Source organism: Sarcophilus harrisii, chromosome 1, assembly GCF_902635505.1.
Source record: "Sarcophilus harrisii chromosome 1, mSarHar1.11, whole genome shotgun sequence".
Classification (NCBI taxonomy): domain Eukaryota; kingdom Metazoa; phylum Chordata; class Mammalia; order Dasyuromorphia; family Dasyuridae; genus Sarcophilus; species Sarcophilus harrisii.
Window position 1 is genome coordinate 79,340,683 of NC_045426.1, and position 24,924 is coordinate 79,365,606.

The following is a 24,924-nucleotide window of genomic DNA, read 5'->3' on the forward strand; positions in this document are numbered from 1 at the left end:
TTTGTTTTGATTCATTAGTCTCATTTAAGATAAAACACAAAAATGTATAATTTCAGGACAACAGGATAGGATAAGTATCTGTTGGCATGTATGGGTTATTTTTAAAATTTGTGCTACCACTGGATCCTGAAGGAGAAAATGTGTTGTGTGGTCTCTGGCTTTAAAGATAAATTAGATTCTATTACAAAACCAGTATGATTGTTAAAGAGCAAATATGATATCAGTCAATAAATATTTACTAAGAACCCAGTAGTGCTGGTAATTGGGGTTACAAAAAGAAATAAAAAACAGTCCTGCCCTCAAGAGACTTATAAGCTAATGAGAGAGGCAATATGTAAACAGATATATTCACTACAAGCAAATATAAGATAAATGGTAATTAACCAAAGGGAGGCAAGAGGAGTTGGGGAAAGACTGTATATAGTAGAGATCTAAAGGAAGTTGGGGAAATCAGTAGACAGAGTTGAGGACAGTAAGCATTCCAGGTATAGAGGAGAGCCAGAGAAAATGTCAGGAGCCTGGAGATAGAATATCTTATTTATGGAACACCAGGAGGCTAATATTACTGGATTGAAGATTACATGTTGAGGAGTAATGTGTAAGAAGATTAAGAAGGTAGGAGGGAATTGGTTATGGAAGGCTTAGAATACCAAGTAGAGGAATTATTCTTGATCTTGGAAGCAATAGGGAGCCATTGGAGTTTATTGAGTAGGGTAGTGATATAAGTAGGACTTGAAATTTTAGGAAGATCACTTTAATGAATGCATGGAGATAGGCAGACCTACCAGCAGGCTATTGCTGTGATTCAGGCATGAGGCGATGAGTGCCTGCTCTGGAATGGTGATAGTGTCAGGGGAGAGAAGAGAATGTATTTGAGATATTGCAAAGGTGAACTCAATAGATCTTGTCACCAACTTGGATATGGCAGGTAAGAGAGAGTAAAAGGTCCAGGTTGCAAGCTTGAGGGACTGGGAGGATAGTATTACTCTTCAGTAATAGAAAAGGTAGCAGGGAGAGAAAAGTTTAGGAGAAAGATAATGAATTCTGTTTTAGACATATTAAGTTTAAGATGGACCTCTAGTTCAAGGTGTCTGAAAAGCAGTTAGAGATACATGATTAGAGGTAGATTTGAGAATCATCAAGATAGAGATTGTAATTAAATCTATAGGAGCTGTTGAGACCACCAAGTGAAGTAGTATATGAGGGAAAAGAGTAGGAGACCCAAGACAGAAAGATCCCTATGGAATGCATAAGTTTAAAGGGTATGATCTAGATGAAGACTCAGCAAAAGAGTCAGAGAAGGAGCAGTCACTTAGGAGGAAAACCAAAAGAAAGCACTGTCCTGAAAACCTAGAGAGAACACAGGATCAAGAAGGAAAGAAGGATCAAGTGTCAGAGTTTGCACAGACATCAAGAATGACAATTGAGAAAAGCCCATTGGATTTGGCAACTAAAAAATCATTAATAACTTTGGAGAGAGAAGTTTTGTGGAATGATAAAATCAGAATTTGGATTTTAAGGGGTTATGAAGGAGTGAAAGGAGAAGTGGAGGAACCTATTTTAGATGACCTTGAAGAATTTGGGTATGAAGAGCAGAAAAGATACAGGATGATTAATTATCAAGAGGGAAAGATCAAGGGAGGGTTTTTTTCAGAATGAAGGAGACATGAGGATGTTTGTAGGATGTAGGAAAAGAAATACTAGAGAAGAGACTGAACATAGAGTAAGGATAGCAGAAGGCATAGCCTTTTGGAGGAGATGGGATTAAATGAGGTCACTTGGACAAGTAGAGAAGATACCTTTGGAGTAAAGTTGCTTCATCATGTGAAGACAGAGGAGAAGGAGATAGAGATGGTATCAGAAAGTACTTAAGTGATAGGTGAAGAAGAGGGGAAAATTAAAAATCTTTAGAGAACTGACTTCAATATGAAAGACCAAGATCTACTTTTAATTTTGGGGGGGGGGGGGGGGGGGGGGGGGGGGGGGAAGGGCAATGCAGCCATGAATAACAGTAAGCAGTCCAGCAGCTTAAAAATAATCAATACTGCAATAACTTCCCGTGTTTGAAACTCAAAATGTTCTCTCCTTCCCCTTTGCCACTCTGATCTTGAAGCAACTTGACATAAGCTCCAGGAGAAGTATGCTCTTTGTTCTTGCTGCTAATTACCGAGGGGGACATCACTGTTTTTGAACTCAGATCTCTTGATCCAAGACTGCTCTATTCACAGTGCCATCTAGTGCCCCCTAAGAGTTATTCTTTAGTAAAGAAATGATTAAAGAATACAAAGGTGTACTTCTCAAGGAAAGAAATCCAAATTTTCAACTACTGTAAGAAAAATAGATTCCAAGTTACTAATAAGAAGAGAAATACAAATTACAACAACTCTGAGGATTTCCCCTTATACCTGTCAAAGGTGCAAAGAAGGCAAAAATGGAAAATGACAATTGTTGTAGTTGCTGTGAGAGTATAGATAGACTGATACACAATTGGTGGAGTTGAGATTTGGTCTAACCATTCTGAGAATTTTCCCCAAAGTCACCCAACTGTGTTTATACTATGGCTTAGCAATACCACTACTAGGTATATAGCCACAAAGATTTTTTTAAAACTTCAATAACACCTTTTTATTTTCAAAATTACATACAAAGATAGTTTTCAACATTCACTCTTTTTTTTCTTAGCATTCACTCTTGCAAAAATTGTATTCCAAAATTTTCTCCTTCCCTTCCCCCCCAAAGTAATCCAACATAGTTAAACATGTGCAATTCTTATAAACATTTCCACATTTATCATGCCACACAAGAAAAATCAGATCAAAGAGGGAAAAAAAGAAAAAAATCAAGTAAGCAAACAGTAACAAAAAAGTGAAAATACTAGATTGTGATCCACATTCAGTCCCCATAGTTCTCTTTCTGAATGCAGATGGCTCTCCCTATTACAAGTCTATCAGAATTGGCCTGCATCACCTCGTTGTTGAAAAGAGCCAAGTCCCTTAGAGTCGATCATCATGTAATCTTCTTGTTGCTGTGTACAATGTTCTCTTGGTTCTACTCACTTCACTTAGCATTAGTTCATATAAGTCTTTCTAGATCTTTCTGAAATCATCCTGCTAATTGTTATAAAGAAATTTTTAAGAGAGTAAAGGACTTATCTGTACAAAAATATAGCAGTCCTTTATGTTGTAGCACAGAACTAGATACTAAAGGGGTACCTATATAAAAAAAATGCTGAACAAATTATGAAAAATCAATGTAATGAGGGGCAGCTAGGTGGTACAGTGGATAGAACACCAGCCCTAAAGTCAGGAGGACCTAAGTTCAAATCTGGTCTCAGATACTTAACATTACCTAGCTGTGTGACCCTGGACAAGTCACTTAACCCCAATTGCCTCAGCAAAAAAAAAAAAAAATCTGTAATGGAATATTATTGCAATATGAGAAATGACAAAAAGAAAACATAAGAATAATAGGATTACTTGAAAGCTAGGGTCAAAAAAAGAATCCTGATACAATAACATAAGAAATAATTAAAGAAAATTATCCTTAAGTATTAGAATAAGAGGGGAAAATAGAAATAGAAAAAAATCCACTGATCACCACCTGAAAGAGATCCTACAAGGAAAATGTTCAGAACATCATGACCAACTTCTGAAACCCCAGGTTAAGGAGAAAATTTTATGAGCAACAAGAAAAAAAATTCAATTTTGGCGGAGATCTAGCAGTTATCCACATTAAAAGGCTTCAAGGTTTAGAACACTATACATTGAAGAGCAAGATCTGAGATTGTGGCTGAAAATATCATACCCAGAAAAGTTCTAAGCATAATCCTGAACACACAAAAAAAGGATATTCCAAAAATTGCCAGACTCTTGGGATTTTATAACAAAAAGACCTGATATTAATAGAAAATGTCACTTGTAAGATTCAATAGAAATATAAGATAAACATCAAAGATTTATTACAAGGGACTCAATAAGAAAAAGCAGTATATAGGTGGAAATGTAAAATATGTCTAAGATTGTAATTAGTTTGAAAAAAATTGGGGTTGAACTGAATATGTTTCTATTATTATTATTTTTTTTTATGAGATAGTCGGGGTTAAATGACTTGCCCAGGGTCACACAGCTAGCAAGTGATAAGTGTCTGAGGCTGAAACTCCAGGGCTGGTGTTCTATCCATGAAGCCATCTAGCTGCTCCTGATGTAATCCTAAAAAGCTAAACATGTAGGCAACAGAAGAATTAGGTGGAGGAGGAGAGCTGGTAGTCCTTTAATCCTGCTGTCATCAGGAATGGATTAAAGAGGGAACAATATATGTATTGTCTACAAAGGTATAAACGTCTTCTAAATTCAGAAAGAAATGGGAGGATAAGGGAATAGGGGAAAGTGGAAAAGGAGGGATTTTTTAGAGGGAATGCTACTCACATCACATCAGGGTTAAAGAGAACTACATGTACATTTAGCAAGCAGTGAAAGTCTTCTAAATTTATAAAGGAATAAGAGGGTGAGGGAAGAAGATTAGGAGGGGGTATAGAAGAGAATGGGATAAAAGTAGAGGGAGGAGATAAAGGAGGGATCCTTGAAGGAGGTAATTTAAATAATAGGAGGCCAAGGTAGTAGGTAGAAGTAAAGCAGAGGAGTCAGGTGCACACAAACACAATAAAGATCAGCAGTAGAATTTATTAAGTAAAAAATACAGGGGTAGTAATCATGATTTCAAAATTAAGGCTAAAATAGATATATTCAAAAGAGAAAAATAGGGAAACTATACTATATGTCAGTAGTAATAATATTGTTCTAGACTATTTAAAATAACTATAAATTGTATAAGGTTAGAATATTGCTGTGGTACAGGAAATGGTGAGTTGGTGGATCTAGAAATATATAAAAAGGCTTGGACTTAAGAAAGAAGGTGCTTTCCACTTTCAGAGAAACAAGACAAACAAGTATAGTACAATTTTATATAGATTTATCTGAATATATGCATATATACATGTATGATTATACATATGTGTATATGTGCATTTATAAATGTATCTTCACTTAATTGTTGCTTTCTTAAGGGAGAGGGGAAAAGAGTAAAGTTAAAAAGTGCATAGCAGAGAATAAAAGAAAACCTATAAGGAAGCAAAGAAAAGATGGACGGCTCTGAACAAAATGTGTAATGTTTATTCTGTAGGCTTTCTTGAAATGGATATTTTTTGCTTTACATTTTGAATCCTCTCATATTCTACTGTGTTCTTGGCAATGTTTTTTTTTTCTATTTTCTGTTTAAAATTTATATTTGTAATGAATAAGAAAAATGATAAAAGAATAGATTTGGAGAAACCTGGGAAAAATTGAAGGAACTAAAAAAGTGAAGTGATTAGAACCGGGAGAATAATTTATATAATGGCTACAACATTGTAAAAGAAACAACTTTGGACTATTTGGAATCCTGATTAATGCAGTGTTCATGCCCTCCTCCAGATGACTAGTGATGAAACTTGATAAGAGAGATAATAGACTAGAACTGCAGAATGAAACATACATTTTCTTTTTTTTATTTATTATAGCTTTTTATTTACAAGATATATGCATGAGTAATTTTTTAGCATTGACAATTGCAAAACCTTTTGTTCCAATTTTTCCCCCTTCCCCCTACCCCCTTCCCCAGATGGCAGGTAGACCAATACATGTTAAACATACATTTTAATCATGGTCAATGGGTAGATTTGTTCTGTTTAACTGTACTCATTCATTACAAGGGATTGTTGTTGAGTTTTTTATGTTTGTTTGTTTTTTAAATAGTGAAATCCTTTCCATTAAAGATCAAGGAAAGGATTTCATGGTGAAAAGGGAACTAGTAAAAGTGTCAAAAGAGGATCATTGAGGAATCTTTTACAGATTCACAGAAAAGAATAAGAATTTCAGAGAGACAAATCAGCTGGTCAGCTTTGAAACTAATATAATGACTATTACATACTTTTTTTTTTAAAGGCTGTATATAATTGATAGACACATATAAAATTCTCTTTTTTTGTTCTTAGTATTTGGAAATGTTCATATTTGTTGGGATTTGCCAGATTTAGAATGCCTAAAAGTAAGAAGTGTTTAAATGGAAATGTACATTTTAAATAAGTTATAAAATAGTTTTGTGTTAGGCACTGTCCTAAGTGCTAGAGATCCCTGTCTGAAATGGGGAGGGGGATTTACTGTATAATTAGGGAAACAACAAGCACCCAGATATGCACAAACAAACCATATACAGGATAAATAAGAAATAATTAACAGGGGGAAAGTACCAGAATTAAGAGACTTTGGGAAAGGCTTCCTGTAGAAAGTGAGATATTAGCTGGAATTTGAAGGAAGACAGAGAAGCTGGGAGATGAAGTTTCAAAGAGAGAGCATTCTAATCATGGGAAATGGCCAGAGAAAATGCCTCAAGATGAACTGTCTTGTTCGTGGAGTGTAAGGAGCCCAATGTCTCTGTCTTGAAGAGCACATGGAGGTTAAGGTGTAAGAAGACTAGAAAAGAAGTGAGGTAGGGCTAGATTAGGAGGGGCTTTGAATACCAGAGGATTTTTGTCTTTAATCGTGGAGATGTTTGGGATACCATTGGAGTTTGTTGAGAAGGAAGGTGACATGACCAGGCTGGCACTTTAAGAAAATCATTAGAAAATCCCTTTGGTGGCTTAGTGGAAGATAGATTGTCAAGGGGAGAGACCAGCGGGGCCAATAGACCAAGAGTAAGATGATAAAGCCTGCATCAGGATGGTAGCCGTGTCAGAGGGAAGAGAAGGGGCTGTATTCAAGGTGAAATTGATAGGCAACAGATTGGATATGGGGGATGAGAATGAGGAATTAACATTGGAGCCTGCAGGACTGTGCCCTCAACAGTAATAAGGAAGTTTGGAGAGAAGCAAGGTTTAGAAGGAAAGATAATGAGTTTAGTTTGGGATGTAACTGAATTTAAGATGTCTAATGGACATCATGTTTGTGATGTCCGAAAAACTGGGAGATGCAAGATTGGAGGTCAGCCAAGAGGTTAGGACAGTAAGTAGCTTTGAGAATCATCAGCATAGAGAAAATAATTGAAGCCCTATGAGCTGATGAAATCACCAAGTAAAACAGTATGGAGGCAGAAGAGAAGGCCTGGGACAGAGCCCTGTGGAACCACTGTTAGTCATTAACACACTAACCTGGATTAAGATCCAGCAAAGAAGACCCCTTTAAACAAAACCTGAGATTCCATTGGTATGGGGAGCTTCCTGCAAATTAGTATATTCTTTTAAAATTTTAACTAAATTTAAAAAAATAATAGCCCTTCATTTTCAAAATACATGCAAAGACAGTCTTCAATATTCACCCCTGCAAAACCCCATGATCCAAATTTCTCTCCTTCCTTTTCCCTCTCCTCCTCCCTATACAGCAGGCAATCCACTCTACACATATTTCCACATTTAGCATACTGCACAAGAAAAACAGATCAAAAAAGAAAAAAAATGAAAAAAAAAACAAAAAGCAAGTAACAACAAAAAAGGTGATACACATTCAGTCCCCATAGTTCTCTCTCTGGGTGCAGATGGCTCTCTCTATCACAAGTCTATTGAAATTGACCTAAATCACCTCATTGTTGATAAGAGCCACATCCATCAGAATTGGTCATCACATAATCTTGTTGTTGCTGTGTACAATGTTCTTTTGGTTTTACTCACTTCTCTTAGCATCAGTTTATATAAGTCTCTCCAAGCCTTTCTGAAATCATCCTGATGATCGTAATTTTTTTTTATGATTAATCAACATTTTTTTCCTCCTCCCTCCTCCTTTGAATGATTTAAAAATAAAAAGAAAACCTTTATATATATATATATTTTTTCAAGCAAAAAAATTGCCCCAAAACATGGTTCTCATTCTGCATTCTCTGGCAAAAAGTAGTTAGTGTGCTTCTCTTTGGTTCTCTGGAATTGTAATTTGTCATTGCATTGATCAGGGTTCTGTAGTCTTTCCAAATAGTTTTTTTTTTTATTAAGTTGTTGTTATTATGTAATTTTTTCTCCTAAGTTTGGTTTATTACACTATATCATCTCATAAAGGTCTTCTCAGTTTCCTCTGAAATCATCTAATTTATAATTTCTAATGCCCAATAATATTCCAATATATTCATGTACCATAATTTATTTAGTCATATCTTAATAGGTAGGTACTCCCCTTAGTCTTTGTTACTTTGAAGAGAGCAGTTATAAATATCTTTATATACATAGGTCCTTTTCCTTTTTCCTTGATCTCTTTGGAATATATGCTTAGGCATAATATTTCTGGGTCAAAGGGTGTGCACATTTTAATGACTTCTGGAGCATTATTGCATATTGCTTTCCAAAGTGGCAGGATCAAATCACAACTCCACCAGCTATCTATTAGTTTTTCTATAGCCCCTCTAATATTTGTCATTTTCCTCTTTTGTCATCTTTGCCAGAGATCAGTACCTTCCCTGCCACTGATAGTTTTAGAGAATTGCCTGGGCCACTGAGATAGTTAAGTGATTTGCCCAGTGTTAGCTTGACAGCCATTATAAGTTAGAAATAGACTGTGAACTCCAATCTTTCAGACTTCAAGGCCAACTCTCTACCATGAATACTTGCTCTGTCTTAAAAATTGAAGAAATTATCTTAATATGGAATCCTATTCTAGATTTTATCATAACTTAGTCAAAAATAATTTCAAAATATTTTTCATTACATTTCAATCTTTTAAAGTCAGCACTAAAGCTGGACTCATGTACAAGGAACTATGCTTAGCTGAAGATCAAAACTTTTCACTTTAAAAGCTCTACCAGTCAGACAAGAGAAACTGGAACTCTGTGTTTTAAATGTTTTATATATATATATATATATATATATATATTTTTTTTTTTTTTTTTTTTTTTTTTTTCAAATTTACAGGTGAGCGGTATGTGATGACATTTTTGAATGTGTTAAATTTTGGAGACCAAGGTAAGCTTTACCATAGTTAAGTTTATAAGATAGCAATATCTTATAACAATAAATGGTTAATATTATTCTCTGATTTATTGCTTTTTATAAAAATGAAATTTCTAGAGATACCAAACTGTTGTTCTTTGTAAGCATATGAAAGGTTTAGAATATCTTTTCAAATGTCCAGTGGTGGTACTAAAGAATTTTAACTATTATTCTCTCCCTTACTGCTTTGTTGACCTGGGATGCTGATCCCTAAAAGGGTGGTAGTTTATATTGGTAGAGGATGAACCCCATTTTCTCTAAGCCAAACTGTTCTTGAGTATGTTTATATAGCTAGAGATTCCATTATGTGTCAATATATTTATAGATTATAGCGGCTTCTTTTGAAATTGAATTTCTGTTTGCTCTGCTAAGTTAACAGAAATAGAAACCGACCAGAAAAATTAAATGTGCATTGTATACATTTTAAAAACCTGCCCCTATAGAAGAATAAACCAGGACCAAAAGATTAATAATATTCCTTTTTTGTTCCACTAGGTATTTATGACATAGTGAACAACCTCGGCTCACTTGTGGCCAGATTGGTTTTCCTGCCAATTGAGGAGAGTTTTTACATATTCTTTGCTAAGGTTCTGGAGAGGGGAAAGAGTGTCAAGCTTCAAAAACAGGTAGTCTTTGCTTTCATATTAGTTCTCAATTAAATTCACTCATTGCTGAGGGAAAAAACCCAGAAACATCAGTATTCTTTATGCCTTATATCTGAGATGTGTTTCCAAGATTTTAACTTCCTCCTCTTATCATTCTTTTGCATAGTCTGACTCCATATGGTTTTTGGGTATGGATTTCCCCATGGCCCTATCATTCTATACTGCTCTCCTTTTTCTCTAATTTGTCCCTATTTGTCACTTTGGAGGTTTATCCTAATCCTGTTTTCATTTCTCCTACTCATCAAAGGAAAGAAAAGAGCTGTCTCACTACTATTTCTCTTCCCTTAGGAAGGACAAAAATTGTATCCCATTTCCCTCTTAGGTCAAAGAATATGGGGTGCCCAAAAAGGCCTCAAAGTGATCTGCAGAATGAAAAAATTTAAGAATCATAGCTTAAGTAGAATGGTGAGAAGAGTCTATCATGTGTTATCCCTCTCTGCTCTAATGCATGGGAGCTGCCACAACGTGGGCAGAACATGAGCTGTTTGGAGATAGATATTCATGTTAAGATCCTACATGGTATATGGCAAATGTAGTAATGATTCCAAGAAATGGAAAACCTGTATACTCATATGAAACTGCTTCAAAATTCTGATTTGCTTTTGAATTATCATCAGGTTAGGTGAAGCTTTTGCCCTAAGAAATCATAAGAGATTTTGTCAAATGTGTCAAGATCTATAAATTATGTTGTTTGCATGTTGTCTCTGCATTAAAATATGAGTTCCTTGAGGTCAGTAATTGTGTTCTTGTTTGTTTTTGCATTCTAAATGCTTAGCACAGTTCCTAGCAAATAGTAATACTTAATATTGTTATTCTTCACTTATCTGGTATGTATGTTACATCAACATTGCCTTCAGAATATTGAAAACTAAAAGTAGATAGGTGAGATGCTGCTGCCAGCAGATATACTGCTGTTTTAAGTTAATGAAAAAGTTAAGGGGGAAAAAAGAGAGTATTTCAAAGAATTTAGTCTAGATATTCCATAATATAACATGATGACAGTGGAAGTTAATTTATCCAGAAGCAGTTGGGAAAAATTTCACCTCATAAATGATTTGTTCTTTTCCATTTCTCTTCCTTTGCTAATTTATGGGAAAACATATTCAGGTTTCAAAAGCAGGTTCTGAAGATCATTAGACCATTAACTGTAAGAGTGCATGTACTATACATTGTATATTAATGAAGGAGAAAGTCTAGATGTTTTCAAGTATCAAAAGTAGAAAGAAGTATTTTTCCTTTAGTTTTTGATTCATATTGTTTCCTTTACTTTTCTTCCTACTCCAGGAGGATATTGCCATGGCAGCAACAGTTTTAGAGTCCCTGCTAAAACTTGTCCTTCTGGTTGGTCTGACAATCACTGTTTTTGGCTATTCATATTCTCAGTTGGCCTTGGATATTTATGGAGGGTCCATGCTTAGTACTGGATCAGGTATGTTCCATATTTTTAACCTAATCTGTGTACACACAGAATAATGATTTTTGTCCCAATGGATAGGGGCTCTTATATCTCCTATCCAAACAACCAGGTGTAGTAATTAGTACTTAGATGACTGTGAGATCCTTCTTGATACACAGACCTTAGCCTAGAAGAGATGGATAAATCCACTTCAGTGCTATTCCTCTTTTAGCCACATAATGTTTCCTGTAGAGCAATTCACCAAGTTCCCTTAGAATGACTGTAATAGTGCTAATGAGTTTCTTAAGATAATAGATTCCATTAAGTCTAATGGCTTCATGTATAAAAACCTCTAAAGAATAACTCAGAATAATTTTTGAAGAATTAGATCAAATTGTGCAAATGAATGGTGTGTTTATTTCAATAAATCTGGGTTTAGGGAAAGTTGGTTGGATAGATTTAACTTTTAAGCAACTCAAGACATACAATTTCTCTTAGCAAGTGTTTTATATTATTTTAATTTGTGATCTTACAAATTAAGACTCATTATTTCAAATTGCATTGGACAGAAGCATTATCTTCATCTTGGCCACCATTAGTAGTCTTTTTTCTTAGTAGAAAAGTCATTTTAATTCCTCAGGTTAATAGGAAAAAAAAAAATCTTTTCCTGCTGTTAAGTCTTTGTGGAAAAGTCATTTGTTACAGTTATCTGTTGTAGTGGGGCCTGCCATCTTGGTTTGGGAAGAGAGGGAAAATCCAAGTTTGGGTAAATAAGAACAAAGAACAATTTGCCCCTAAGCAGATGAAGTAACTAGCATCATTCTTAGGATTTGGTGTGAGATGTATATGAAGACCTCATTATAAACAGCCCACTGCAAGGAGATCTTCATAGGATATAACTACAGAATTTATGTTCAGAGATTGGTGACTCAGCTATTTCATTACAACTTTGACTGTTAAGAGAGACAGACTACAAGATGTATACTTTATTTATAGCATTGCCATAGCAAGAGGGACTTTCTATGTCTGGGTTTGGCATTAATATAGTGAAATTTTTTGTTATAAAAGAAACATTGAAAAAATGTGCTTTTTCTGCATATCCTTTTTTTTTTTTAAAGCATGTGAGCCAATGCCATAAGTTCTGAATTTTAGAACCAGATTTACCAGTTAAAAAGAAGTCAGTGCTAAAGTGAACACACTCAGAATCTCTAATTCATTACCTAATGTAAATTCAGAGTCATTAGGGATTCTTTTAAGGAGTTTTAGTTCCATAAAAACCCTCTCAAAGCCATTTTTCAAGCAGTTAGGAGTTTTAATCTGAAAGTGATGGTTTTGCTTTCTAGGGTCTCTCACAATGTGTTGTTTAATAAGTATTTATTAAATTGTTAATTTGTGATCTTGTAAATTAAAGTTCATTATTTCAAATTACATTGGACAGAAGCTTTATTTTCATGTTGGCTACCATTTGTAGTCTTTTTTCTTAGTAGAAAAGTTATTTTAATTCCTCAGGTTAATAGGGGAAAAAAACAAATATCTTTTCCTGCTGTTAAACCTTTGTGAAAAAATCATTTGTTATAGATATCTGCTGTAGTGGGGCCTGCCATCTTGGTTTGGGGAGAGAGGGAAAATCCAAATTTGGGTATATAAGAACAAAGAACAATCTGCCCTTAAGCAGATGAAGTAACTGGCATCATTCTTAGGATTTGGTGGGAGAAGTATATGGAGACCTTATTATAAATAGCCCACTGAAAGTTTTTCTTTCTTGTGTGGAATCTTCCTCATCAAAATGTCTCCTTCATGAATATCCAGTTTCCCCTGCTTGCTTCTGTTTTTTACTTGGATTATATGCCCATAAAGGTTTGATGATTGCTTCCCCTTTTGGGGAGGAGAGAAAAATCTATGATTATATGAAATCAGGAGTTCCATTTAAAGAACTACCTCTCCCAATGCAGGTCAGTACCTTCTCTGCAATTGACAGTCTTCAAGAATTGTCTGAGGTGTTGATAGTTACCTGACTTGCCCTGGTTACAGAACCATTATGTGTTTGTCAACACTTGAACTCAAGTCCTCCTGGCTCCACAAATGATTCCCTATTGGAGCTTCTTCTCCAATAGGTTCATGCTAGTATATTTCAGATCAAGTCCAAGGGTCAAAATTTTTCACCAGGATGTACTTTGTTTATTTCTCCTTAGCTTCTTTCCTCTATTCATTGCAGACATATCAGTTTTGAGTCCTGATCATACACTTACCTCACTTTTAATTTTCTGCCTTATTCTAAACTGTCACACATCTAAATTGCCATTCCTTTATCAGCTTAGCAAGTCATTGCTCTCTTATGTCTCTTAAGGCTCAGTTTTTTTATTTGTAAAAGGGGAGAAGAATTACACTTGGTGATCTTTAAAGTCTTTCTCACTTATCAAACCTTTAAGATAGGACTTCTTAAACTTTGTCCACTCATGATCCCTTTTTGCCCAAAAAATTTTTATATGACCCGAGGCATATAGATATATAAAATAGGTGTATACAAATCAAACATTTACTGATAGCAAATCATAATTTTGCAATCTTCACATTCAGTTATGAGACCAACATGGGTCACGAACCACGGTCTAAGAAAATAAGCTTTAAGCTGCTTCAAATCTCCTCCTCAAAGAGGACTTCCTATATTTTTTAATTTTTACTTTTTCATAAAGCTTATTTTCAAAACATATGCATATGTTTTCAACATTCATTCTTGTGAAACCTTGTATTCCAAATTTTTTTTCTCCCTTTCTCCCTCCCTTCTCTTAAATAGTGATTAGTCCAATATATGTTAAACATGTACAATTCTTCAATACATGTTTCCACAATTATCATGCTGCACAAGAAAAATCAAATCAAAAAGTGAAAAAAAAATAAAAAAGAAAACAAAATGCATGCAAATAACAACATAAGTAAAAATACTATGTTATGATCCATTCAGTCCCCATAGTCCTCTCTCTGGATGCAAATGGGTACAGTATTTTCTTAGTTCTATTCACTTCACTCAGGATCAATTCATATAAGTTTCTCCAGGCTCTTCTGAAATCATCCTGCTTATTGTTTCTTATAGAGCAATAATATTCCATAACATTCATATACCATAACTTAGTCATTCTCCAATTGATAGTCATTCACTCAGTTTCCAGTTTCTTGTCATTACAAAAAGCACTGCTACAAACATTTTTGCACATATGGGTCCTTTTCCCTTTTTATTGTCTCTTTGGGATACAGGAAAGCTTTCTATATTGATCAGAAATGATCTCATGTTTTAGTCTCAGCTCCCAAACCAAGATATAAAACACCTATGGCATTGTGCCATAATTTGAGAAGAAGGAACAGTTACATCTGAAGGAATCCTTTTTTTCCATTTCCCTAACAATACTTTAGTGGTGCACACTCTCTTTTCTATATTTCTGTGGGTCTGAAATAAAACAAGTGCAGCTACATAATTGGTAGACAAAGTGCTGGGCCTGGAGTCAGGACAGCCTGAATTCAAATTTCAGTCTTAGGCACTTACTAGCTGTGTGATCCTGGACACTCTCTGTTTGCCTCAGTTTCCTCATCTGTAAGTTGTCTGGAGGATAAAATGAGATGATATTTTATCCCTTCAATCAGAGCAGGAGAAGTACTAGTTTTAAAGAGCCAGGGGTGAAAAGCAGCAATAGGGGATGGAGTGCTGACTTTTTGGTTCACAGGTAGAATTCTAACTGATGAAAAAAAAATCCACTATCTCCCAGGAACAGTAAGGCCTAGATTGTTCTCCATTGGATAATTTTGATTCCATATGATTTTTGCATTATGTGCTGATGTTAGAACCTAACCTACACTTATTTATTTCAGTAAGCATTGATTAAGCATCTCCTCTGTACAAGGCACTGTGCTGAGTGCTGGAGATACAAAAAAAAAGGCCCAGCCCCTGCCCTCCAGGAGCCTCCTTTCTAGTTCTTTTTTATAGTACCTGGCATAGCACTGTACAAAATTAAGTGTTTTAAACACTTCTGAATGAAGACATGGTTTCACTACTAAGAGTGAAAAGTAGGCCATACAAGAAACTAGAACAGCAGTTGGAGAATGGCAAAATAAGTTATGGTACATGGATGTTATGGACTATTGTTCTATAAGAAGTGATCAGCAGGATAATTTCAGTGGGGCCTGGAAAGACTTACATGAATTGATGCTGAAGTGAGCAAAATCAGGAGATCATTTATACATAGCAATAGCAAGATTATACAATGATCAATTCTGATAGATGTGGCTCTTTTCAGTAGTGAGATGTTTCAGGCCAATTCCAATGATCTTGTGATATAGAGAGCCATCTGTACCCAGAGAGAGAGTTGAATGTGGACCACAACTTAATATTTTAATTTTTTTGTTGCATTTTGTTTTCTTTTTCATTTTTTTCTTTTTAATCTGATTTTTCTTGTGCAGCATGATAATTGCAGAAATATGTATAGAATTGCACATGTTTAACATATATTTGATTACTTGCCATCTAGGGGAGGAAGAAAAATTGGAACATAAGGTTTTGCAAGGGTGAATGTTGAAAATTATCAATGCATATGTTTTGAAAGTAAAAAGAAAAAACTTTAACAAAAAAAGAAAAGTAGGCCATAAAGACTCATTTTTAGTGTTTCTAATTTCTTTTCCTTTGCAAATGAAAGCCAGCTCCCTAATGAGGAGAATTAGACTTAAACTTGGTAGCCAGATGTTTGGAAGGTCATTTCTGACAACTTTCTTAAAAAAGTATTACAGGTATGATTCTTTAAAAAAAAAAAAAAAAAAAAAAAGGTTGACTATTTTTAAAGAGCTTTTAAAGTTTTATACAAAAAGCCTTTTCCTGTATCCCTTAATGCTAGTGCTTTCTCTCTGAAATTATCTCTGATTAATCCTGTATCTTTTTTACATGTGATTGTTTACTTGTTGTCTCTCTTGCCTCCACATCCCCACCCACACTCAGCACAGTGCCTGGCACATAATAAGCATTTAACAGATGCAACTAAAAATAGGAAACACAAAGAAACTTAAGAAGCATTAGTTGCTTGTCTTTCTCTAATTTGTGCCCATCTTTACATAGTCTTTGGCCAAAGCCTTTAATCCAGGTACTTTTCGCAAACGCTGCTATTTTTATAGATACTGGTGACTAAGGTCCCATATGGCAATTATGTCTCTTTTTTTCTCAGAGTTTCCCATCCCAAGTTAAAACATAATCATTCTTTCATTTTTCCAGAATGGATCTTCAGTGTCACCTTACATGTTTCTATTTTTTATCCTCCCAAAGCCAAGTTGTTCCCAGATCTGGCCCATCATCATATATCTACCTTTCCTTCCTCACTAACCTTATAATATCTTATACTGGGTCACGCTTGGATGCTTCAGCTTCAGCATCTTTTCCTTCAGGGAACCCTAATATTGCCTCAGTATCTCAATTATCTCAATTCAAATCTTTTTCTTATGTTCTGTGTCTCTGTGTTGTGTGTGTGGTGTGTGTGTGTGTGTGTGTGTGTGTGTGTTTTAAACCACTTGAAAGTGGCCCAATGTTCTCCAATGTCAGATGAGTCTGGAGGCTTCTGGAATGGTGAAAGAGAGAGTTCTAGTATCCTTCTCTTTCAATAGAGACCTCTTGTAAAGAGCAAGTATGAAGAGTGGCAGTGACAATAAAGAATCTTGCAGCAGATGTAAAACTCACTCTTTGATCCTGAACATCTCTCACTCTCTTTCTCTCTCTTTTTATTTTTAAGTAATAGCTTTTTATTTTTCCAAATACATGCAAAGATAATTTTTAACATTCACCTTTGCAAAACCTTGTGTTCCAAATTTTTCTTCTTCCCTTTCCCCCATCCTATCTCCCCTAAACAGTTAGCAATCTGGTATAGGTTAAACACGTGCAATTCTTCTAAACATATTTTCATATTCATCATTTTGCACAAGAAAAATTAGATCAAATGGGGGGAAAAAGAGGAAAAAAAAAGCAACAACACCACCAAAAAAGGTGAAAATACTATACTTTGATCCACATTCAGCCTCCATAGTGCTCTCTCTGTATGTGGATGGCTCTTTCCATCATAAATCTATTGGGATGGCCTCGAATCAATTCATTGTTGAAAAGAGCCAAATCCATCAGAGATTGCGGTGTATATTTTCTTGGTTTTACTTACTTCACTTAGCATCAATTCATGTAAGTCTTTTCAGGCATTTCGAAAGTCAGCCTTCTTGTCATTTCTTTTAGAACAATAATATTCCATTACGTTCATATACTATAACTCATTCAGCCATTCTCTTACTGAGGGGCATACACTCAGTTTCCAATTTCTTGCCACTAAAAAAGGGCTGCTACAAACATGGTGACCCTCAACTTCTTTTAAAATCCAGAGGGCTAGCATTGTAGATTCTACTACAATCAGCTTCTTCCAGCAGAGCTGATAGGCCAGGCTAATTGGCTTTATCTTGTCTCCAGCAGGTACTACTGGAGGACCTAAAAAGACATTGGGGGAATGACCCTTTCTTTAGTGAAAACTCAAGATTGAGATATTGAATAATTCTTAGCAGTTTCCCAGATTGAATTGTTTATATTTATTTAGCAATTTATGATTTTCATTTAAAAAATTGGGTTTCAGTTGAGGATATTTTATAACAATTTTTTTTAAAAATGGATACATTTCAGATCTGTAGACCTAGTGCTTCAATCCCATATAAAAAGGTTCCAGGGCATCTAGGTGTTGCAATGGATAGAGCACCATCTATGAGGACAGGAGGACCTGAGTTCAAATCCAGTCTCAGACATTAGCTGTCTGAATTTGGGCAAGCCATTTAACTGATGGCCTCCTTCCTCCTCCCCCCCCCCAAAAAAAATAATGTTTGAAAGATTCCCCTTACCTTGATAGTATCAATTAGAGGTTTGTTAGCTGATTGTAAAATTGGATTTGTTTCATCTTGACCAAGAGTAAGGCATAAGCTTTGGTTTTCATTGAAGGTATGTTGATGTTTCTGCCTGGTTGCTTGCTCTTGGCCATTGGCCCTGTGCTTTTTCTCAAAGTCTGTTCTTCATCATGGCCTCTACATTTGTGATCTCTTAGTTTTCAGGGAAGGTACTTCTGCATGGTGCTGAGACTAGCAAATTTTCATGTTTATTAAAAAGAAAGCAAGTGGCACTTGCTATCCAAACAAGCTTTCAGCTGTCAAGGAAAAAAATCTGGACTATTTATTCATAATTGTTCTTTTGTTTTGGCCTATTTCCTCTGTTCATTGCTGTGGAATACTGGGAATCTTTCCAAATAATTAAACTGTAGATTTGAACATGAAATCTGTGAAGCACTGATCCTAGCAACAACAGACAAGAGTTCTGGTTTGTTGTTGTTGGTTTTCCTATGAACCATAAGCAGACGTGAAAAAAAGTGTCTTTTTTTTCCCCCCCGTTTGTGGTTTTGATAAGCTTTTTATGACTTTTTGTTTCCAGGTCCTATTCTCCTTCGATGCTATTGTTTATATGTTCTCCTGCTTGCTGTAAATGGCATAACTGAATGTTTCACATTTGCCTCTATGAGCAAAGAGGAAGTCGACAGGTGGGTAACTTAAGGATTGTATTGTATTGCTGAGAATAGCTAAGTCATTCACAGTTCTTCATCAAACAATATAGCACAAGCACAACACACAATTGCTATGTATTCTCAACATACAATGATCCAGGACAATCCCAAAAGAGAAATGATGAAATATACTATCTACTGCCAGCAAAAGAACTTACAGTGATTGAATACAGACTGAAGCATGGTATTTTTTACTTTCTTTTGTTTTTTTTTTTTTGTTCGAGTCTTCTTATATAAAAGGTTATGGAAATGTTTACCATAATTGCACATGTATATAACCTATATATTGTTTACCATATTAGGGATATAGAAAGGAAGGGGATAGATAGAAAATTTGGAATTCAAAATTTTAAATAAAAATGTTTAAAAATTGGAAAAAGAAAGTGCAAATTTAGCTCTTAGGAAAATGAAATAATTTACCAATTTATCTACCTCACAGTGAGGTTCTATAAACAGAACATAAATCAATAAATCTATAAACAGAAGATAAACCTTTGGATCTTTTCAAAACAACAGATTGTTGACATCCCCATAAAATAGATACGATACAATTAATATTTTATTATTAACATTATAATTGAGGACATTGAGGACAAGGATTGTCTTTTGCCTCTTTTTGTATCCCCAGCTCCAAATACAATGCCTGGCATATGGTAGGTGTAAAATATATTTTTATTGATTGATAATATCATATCTGTTATATAGATAGATGGCAAATAATGTTAGTATTATCAAAAAATTAGTCCACTTTTTCAGAATCACAAAGGAATCTGAAGAAGTAGGAAAAGAACTCATTCTCTTCCTATTCAGTGTTGTCAGAATCTAGACCCATTAGGGTCATTTTACCCCTTTAGCCCTAAATTCCACAAATGGGGAGTTAGTAGTGTTCAGAAGTACCATCTGCAGGCGTGTGTATTTGAAAATGGGAACTCAAAAGAGAAAAATAAAAAAAGAAAAGAAGAGAAGGTATCTTCCCTAGTTGGATCATGGCTTTTTCCATTGTTTACTTTATACAAGAAATTCTTAATCTTTTGTTGTATATTGAACCATTTGGCAATATGGTAAAAAATCTCTGGACCCTTTCTCTAAATAATATATTTTTTAAAATTCATAATTGAAGGAAATAATAAATTTGAGTTAGAGATCAGAAAAATAAAGTTGTAATTTTTTTTGCCATCCAAGTTCACAAGACACCCTGAAATCTCTTCATGTATCTATATACTCCTGCATCCATGATCTTAGTGCCAGGTTAAGAATCCCTGACTCAGGAATACTTAAGTATGTATCCATATAACCTTCTATCTGGTGTCCATCTTTTTGAAGGGAAAGTTTTTTTGGTATACTGTAATTTCAGTATTATTGAAGTTTTTATTTTCTCTAGTTTTCTATATATATAAATCTGTCCACTTATCTGTGTTTCTGTATGTGTGTGTATATATATGTACATATACAAATATACATAGAGTGAACAAGCACTGAGTACTGTATGTGAGAAAGTCAACTAAAATTCCAAACTTGTTAAAATGGGAGGGGGGGGAGGAGACTTGTTGCAACCAAACTGTGGAATATACTCACTAGCTATTTGTTTTCTTCCCACATCTATTCCAGCTAAATTATGTTCCAGTGAACTAAAGGAAATTTCTATTATTTTACTTGTAGTGGAGTTTCTACAACATTGACATGATTATTTTCATGTTAATATTCAGTAGTAATGCTAAGCAGAGTGTCTTCCTAATAGACCTTTCATCTGGCCTTTAATTAACTTTCTTGAAAGTGAAAAAGAAATATTGTGATCTTTAAACATATTAGTCCAGCAGATTTTTTCCAAAAAATTTACATTTCTATTATATTCTTCCCCATCCCCATTTTTACCTGCTGTTCTAACTTTATTTCAGTAACTGACACAAATTCAATTAAACAGACATTTATTAAATACCTACTTTATTACCAATTTATATACCAAAGAATACTTTGGTAAGTCCTAGAGAGGATAGAATACTTAGCCAATGTTCAATGATTACCTGCTATTCAGTCTGGTAGGGAAATAAATATATACACAAATAATAATCATGTACAACAGTATGGTAAATGCACTTGAGAGGTGCAAAACAAATGGCTCTGTGAGGTCCAAGGGCTTAGACAGAATTGAGTTAGTTAATAGTGTCAAGATCAATAGCAAACACTTTGGATGGAAATAATTTATGGGCTGGTGAATACCTTATTCCCACAGGAGTTGTATGAAAAATAACTAAAATTATTTCATCATTTAACATTATTAACTGTGAATTTTTTTTAACTAAATGGAAGAAAAACTCTTCAATTTGAAAGATAGATATAGAAGAGTAAAAACTTAATGGAAAATGCAAAAGACTAGAAAAAATCAATCTTAAATGAACCAAGCTGAGATCAGTCAATGTGGAAGAGATCTTTTTGGAGAGGCTGTGTTTTTTCCTTATTGTATCAATTTTATTTTAGTCAGCAGAAAATAAACACAGGACTTATATTCTTTACACCTCTAAGTCAGCTGTGTGACTGTGAAGATGTGGTCTCCTGTAGAGAACAGAGTAGTAGTGAAAGTCTGGTTATGTGTTCCCTTTCTTGTTCTTTTATCGAGGACTATCTATATAGATATCTAGGTAGACCAGCCTCTTAAAGATATTGGAGATATAGAAAAGTTGGCAAATGGATTGTTGGATAAATTCAATTAATTCAATTTAATTAAGTACCTACTTCTGTGTGCCAAGCCACCTAGGAGGTACTTGAGAGATGAAGGCAAGAACAAAATAGCCTCTCCTATCAAAGAGGCAGTGAGGGGGTGCCAGGTGCACAGAACTCCCAGCCTAGAGTCCTGTCGAACTTTCCCTCAGGTACTTATTGTAGGACTGGGCAAGTCACTTCACCTCTGTCTGCCTCAGTTTCCTCAACTGTAAAATAATGATCATAATAGTACCTACCTCCCAAGAAATAGTGTTAGAAACAAGACCCAGACTCAATTTCAAAGTCTGTGATATTTTATTGGAATGAATAAGTGAGATTGAAGGAAGCAGCCTTTGATTCTTATGGGAAGTGGGCATACTAGTTATGGAAGCCAGAGGAAGCTTTTCTAGGTTATTTCCCTCCTTAGAAGAACAATTCCTGGGACGCCCTACGAACACCTTCTTCCTCACCTTATTGTGTCTAGATTTATATTATTGCTCCCCCCTGAGCAGAGAAGATACTAAGTATGAGCCTTAATAAGCAAGACCCATAAAGAAAAGCCTTTTCCTGGTCATGGATCCCAGCAGTTTAAGCCAGTTTCTAGCCTAGGCTCCTTTATCAAAAATTTGGAGCCAAGTAAGCCTCTTCTTAAAGTTCATTGGTCAGTGATACTTATTATCTCACATTATCTTGAGGCTTACAACATTCTGTGGAAACTTAGCTTTTCAGTATTTCTCATTGTCTCATCAAGGTTTCTGAGGAATTGAATTTTTACTGTTCTGTAGAAATCTAACCTTGTTTGTCTTTCACAGCAGTGATAATCAAGTGAAATAATATTCATAAAGCACTTATTAGCACAGTGCCTGGGATATAGTAGGCTCATAAAGGTTTATTCCCTTCTCCCCTGCCTACTTCTAATTGAATCAAAAAAGCGTTCCTGTAGAAAGTACCACCTGAGCTGAGAATTAAAGGAAGTTAGGTGTTCTGAGAAGCAGAGATGAGAATAAACCACTTGTTTAAAAATGCAAAAAAGGGGGAAAGGAAAATGCAGTTTACATAATGAGAAATAGGCCAATATGACTGGGATATAGAGTTTTTGAAAGGGAAGTAAATAAAGAGATTTATAAAATGTATAGAAGTGCTTACTATAAGACAGGCCCTGTGTCAATTGTTGATGATACTAAGAAAGGTAAAAAACAAACAAACAAACAAACAAAAAAAAACAGGTCCTGCCCTCAAAGGAGCTAACATTCTAATGTGGGGAGAGGTTATAGGTAAATAGGTATAAACAGGATAAGATAGGTGGGCGCCACTCTGCCTTAAATACTAGGCTGAGGAGTTTATATTTTATCCTTGAGGCAAATGAGAGCTATTGAAGAATTTTGAACAAGGAGCAGACATGTTTCAGACCTATATATGAGGAATAGTAATTTGGTAGCTGTGTGGAAAATAGATTGGAAAATGAAGAATTAGAAACAGGAAAACCAATTAAGAGGCTTTTTGCTTTTAGGCCAAGTAAGAGGTGATGAGAGTTTGAACTTAAAGCAACAGCTTTGCAAATAGAGAAAAGGGATAGATGCCAGAAATATTGTAAAGGGAGAATCAATAGGATTTGGGATATGATTAGATATGTCAAGTGAGAAAGAATGAAGAATCAGTTACTTTAAGATTCTAAACCTGGATAACAAGAGAAATGGTTGTATCCTCAAGGAAATTGAGATATTTGGAGGAGGAATAGGTTTAAGTAGAAGATAGTAAATTCCATTTTGGAAATGTTAAGTTTGATATGCCTGATGCATTTAGGAAGACATGTCTAGTAGGCAACTGATGAAGTGAGATGAATTCAGGAGAAATTAAGGCTGAATTTATGGATTTGGGAATTGTCCAAAGCAGCAAAACAATTATTAAGCACCTGTTATGAAGGTATTATGTGCTAGGCACGGTAGATAAAAATCCAAAGAAAGAAATCACTACTCTCAAGCAGTTTACATTCTAATGGGAATTGAACATATGAGAGTGCACTAGTGAAATGACTAAGAGAAATAGAGCCAAGAGAAATTAAGACCCAGGGCAGGTTTATAGGAGACACTATATAGGAAGCTGAATGATGGTATGTTGGAGGAAACAGAGAAGGGGCCAGTAGAAGGAACAGGATCACAAGCCAAAGGAACGGAAGGATCCAGGAGAAGGATCTGATTAATAATTATCAGATGGTTCAGAGAGATTCTTGGAGAGAACAAGTTCAATTGAATGGTGGGGTCAAAAGCTTGAATTTGAGAAATTGAGAAGTCAGGCTTTGGAAGCAACAAGATTCAATAACTCTTTTGAGAATTTTGACTATGAAAAGGGAAAAAAAATAGAAGATATCAATTTCCAAATAAGTTTTTTAAGGATAGAGACCACCTTGGCATGTTTTAGGTGGGCAGGAAGAAGCCAGTGAGTAAAGAAGGATCAGTGATGATCAAAAAAGAGAAACAAGGGGGTGAGCTCCTGAGAACAAGGCAGGACTCTCAGAAGTAGATCTAGGTGGGGAAAAAAGGGACATATCTGGAAGAGAGAATTGGAAATGACAAAATCTGGAAAGGTTAAGATGTCGAATAAGAGAAAAGAGGGAGTTTGATATAGATGACTTCTATTTTCTCAGTAATACATAAAGCCAGGCCCCTTAGGTAAGAGGTGATGTTAGAGTTTGAGGAGTAAAAAGAAGGCTTAAAACAGCATCTCCAGGAGATGTTGTAGTTAATCAAGGAAGAATAAAAGGATTATTTTGCATATATAAGAAGCAATTGATAGTAGTTAACATAAATATGTAATGAAACCACTCAGGATGATTGTATACCTTTATCTAGCATCATTGACCAGTATGTGAAGGGAGTAGAAGGTGGAACAATACAGAGATGAAGTTTGGCAAGTTGTGAAGAGGCAAAGGATTGAGGAGTAGAATAGCATCTTTTTCAAGGGTTGTATTGAGGCTCATTTGAAATAATCTATATAATGGGCTTGTAAACCTTAAATTGCTAAGCGGATTTAGTTATTCTAAATTCAAAACCATGAAGAAAAGAAAGTGAAGTGGACTGGGAGAAAAGAATGGAGTAGAGGGACTGAGGCTTCTGGTGAGAACAAAGAATAGATTAAGTAGAGTGAAGTAGAGGGAAATATGGTCGTATAGAAAGTTATAATTAGAGGAAGAAATATCAAGATTTGAAGATAGCACAGTTATGAGCAATGATAAGATCTAATATGGTCATCCTTGAGTATAATGAGGTAGAATGAAGATAAAGGTAATAATACTTGAGAATATTGAGTAATTGGGAGACCATAGTGTTCAAATGAAAGCCAACGTATATATTAAAAGTTTCAAATATGAATGGGCATGGATTGAGTTGGAAAAGAAAACTGAGTGTTAATGTCTTCTCATTTGCCCCCTTTTTTATATTTATACCAACCACGTTTTTTTAATTTCGGGGTTTTTTTCTTTGTAATATCTTGCTATGCATTCCAGAATGTCTTTAAATTTTTATCAGCATTTATTTAGTTTTGTCCAAATGCTTTTCCAAATCTCAT

The 24,924-nt window shown here is 35.0% G+C and overlaps 1 protein-coding gene across 1 annotated transcript in view; it reads left to right on the forward strand.

Moving 5' to 3' along the window:
• Positions 1 to 24,924, forward strand: part of RFT1 (RFT1 homolog) — a 50,869-nt gene that overhangs the window by 20,157 nt on the left and 5,788 nt on the right. The window contains exons 8-11 of the mRNA XM_031957421.1: positions 8,921 to 8,971; positions 9,494 to 9,624; positions 10,948 to 11,092; positions 18,534 to 18,639. Coding sequence (XP_031813281.1) covers positions 8,921 to 8,971; positions 9,494 to 9,624; positions 10,948 to 11,092; positions 18,534 to 18,639 — 433 coding nt within the window. The remainder of the gene's footprint in view (positions 1 to 8,920; positions 8,972 to 9,493; positions 9,625 to 10,947; positions 11,093 to 18,533; positions 18,640 to 24,924) is intronic.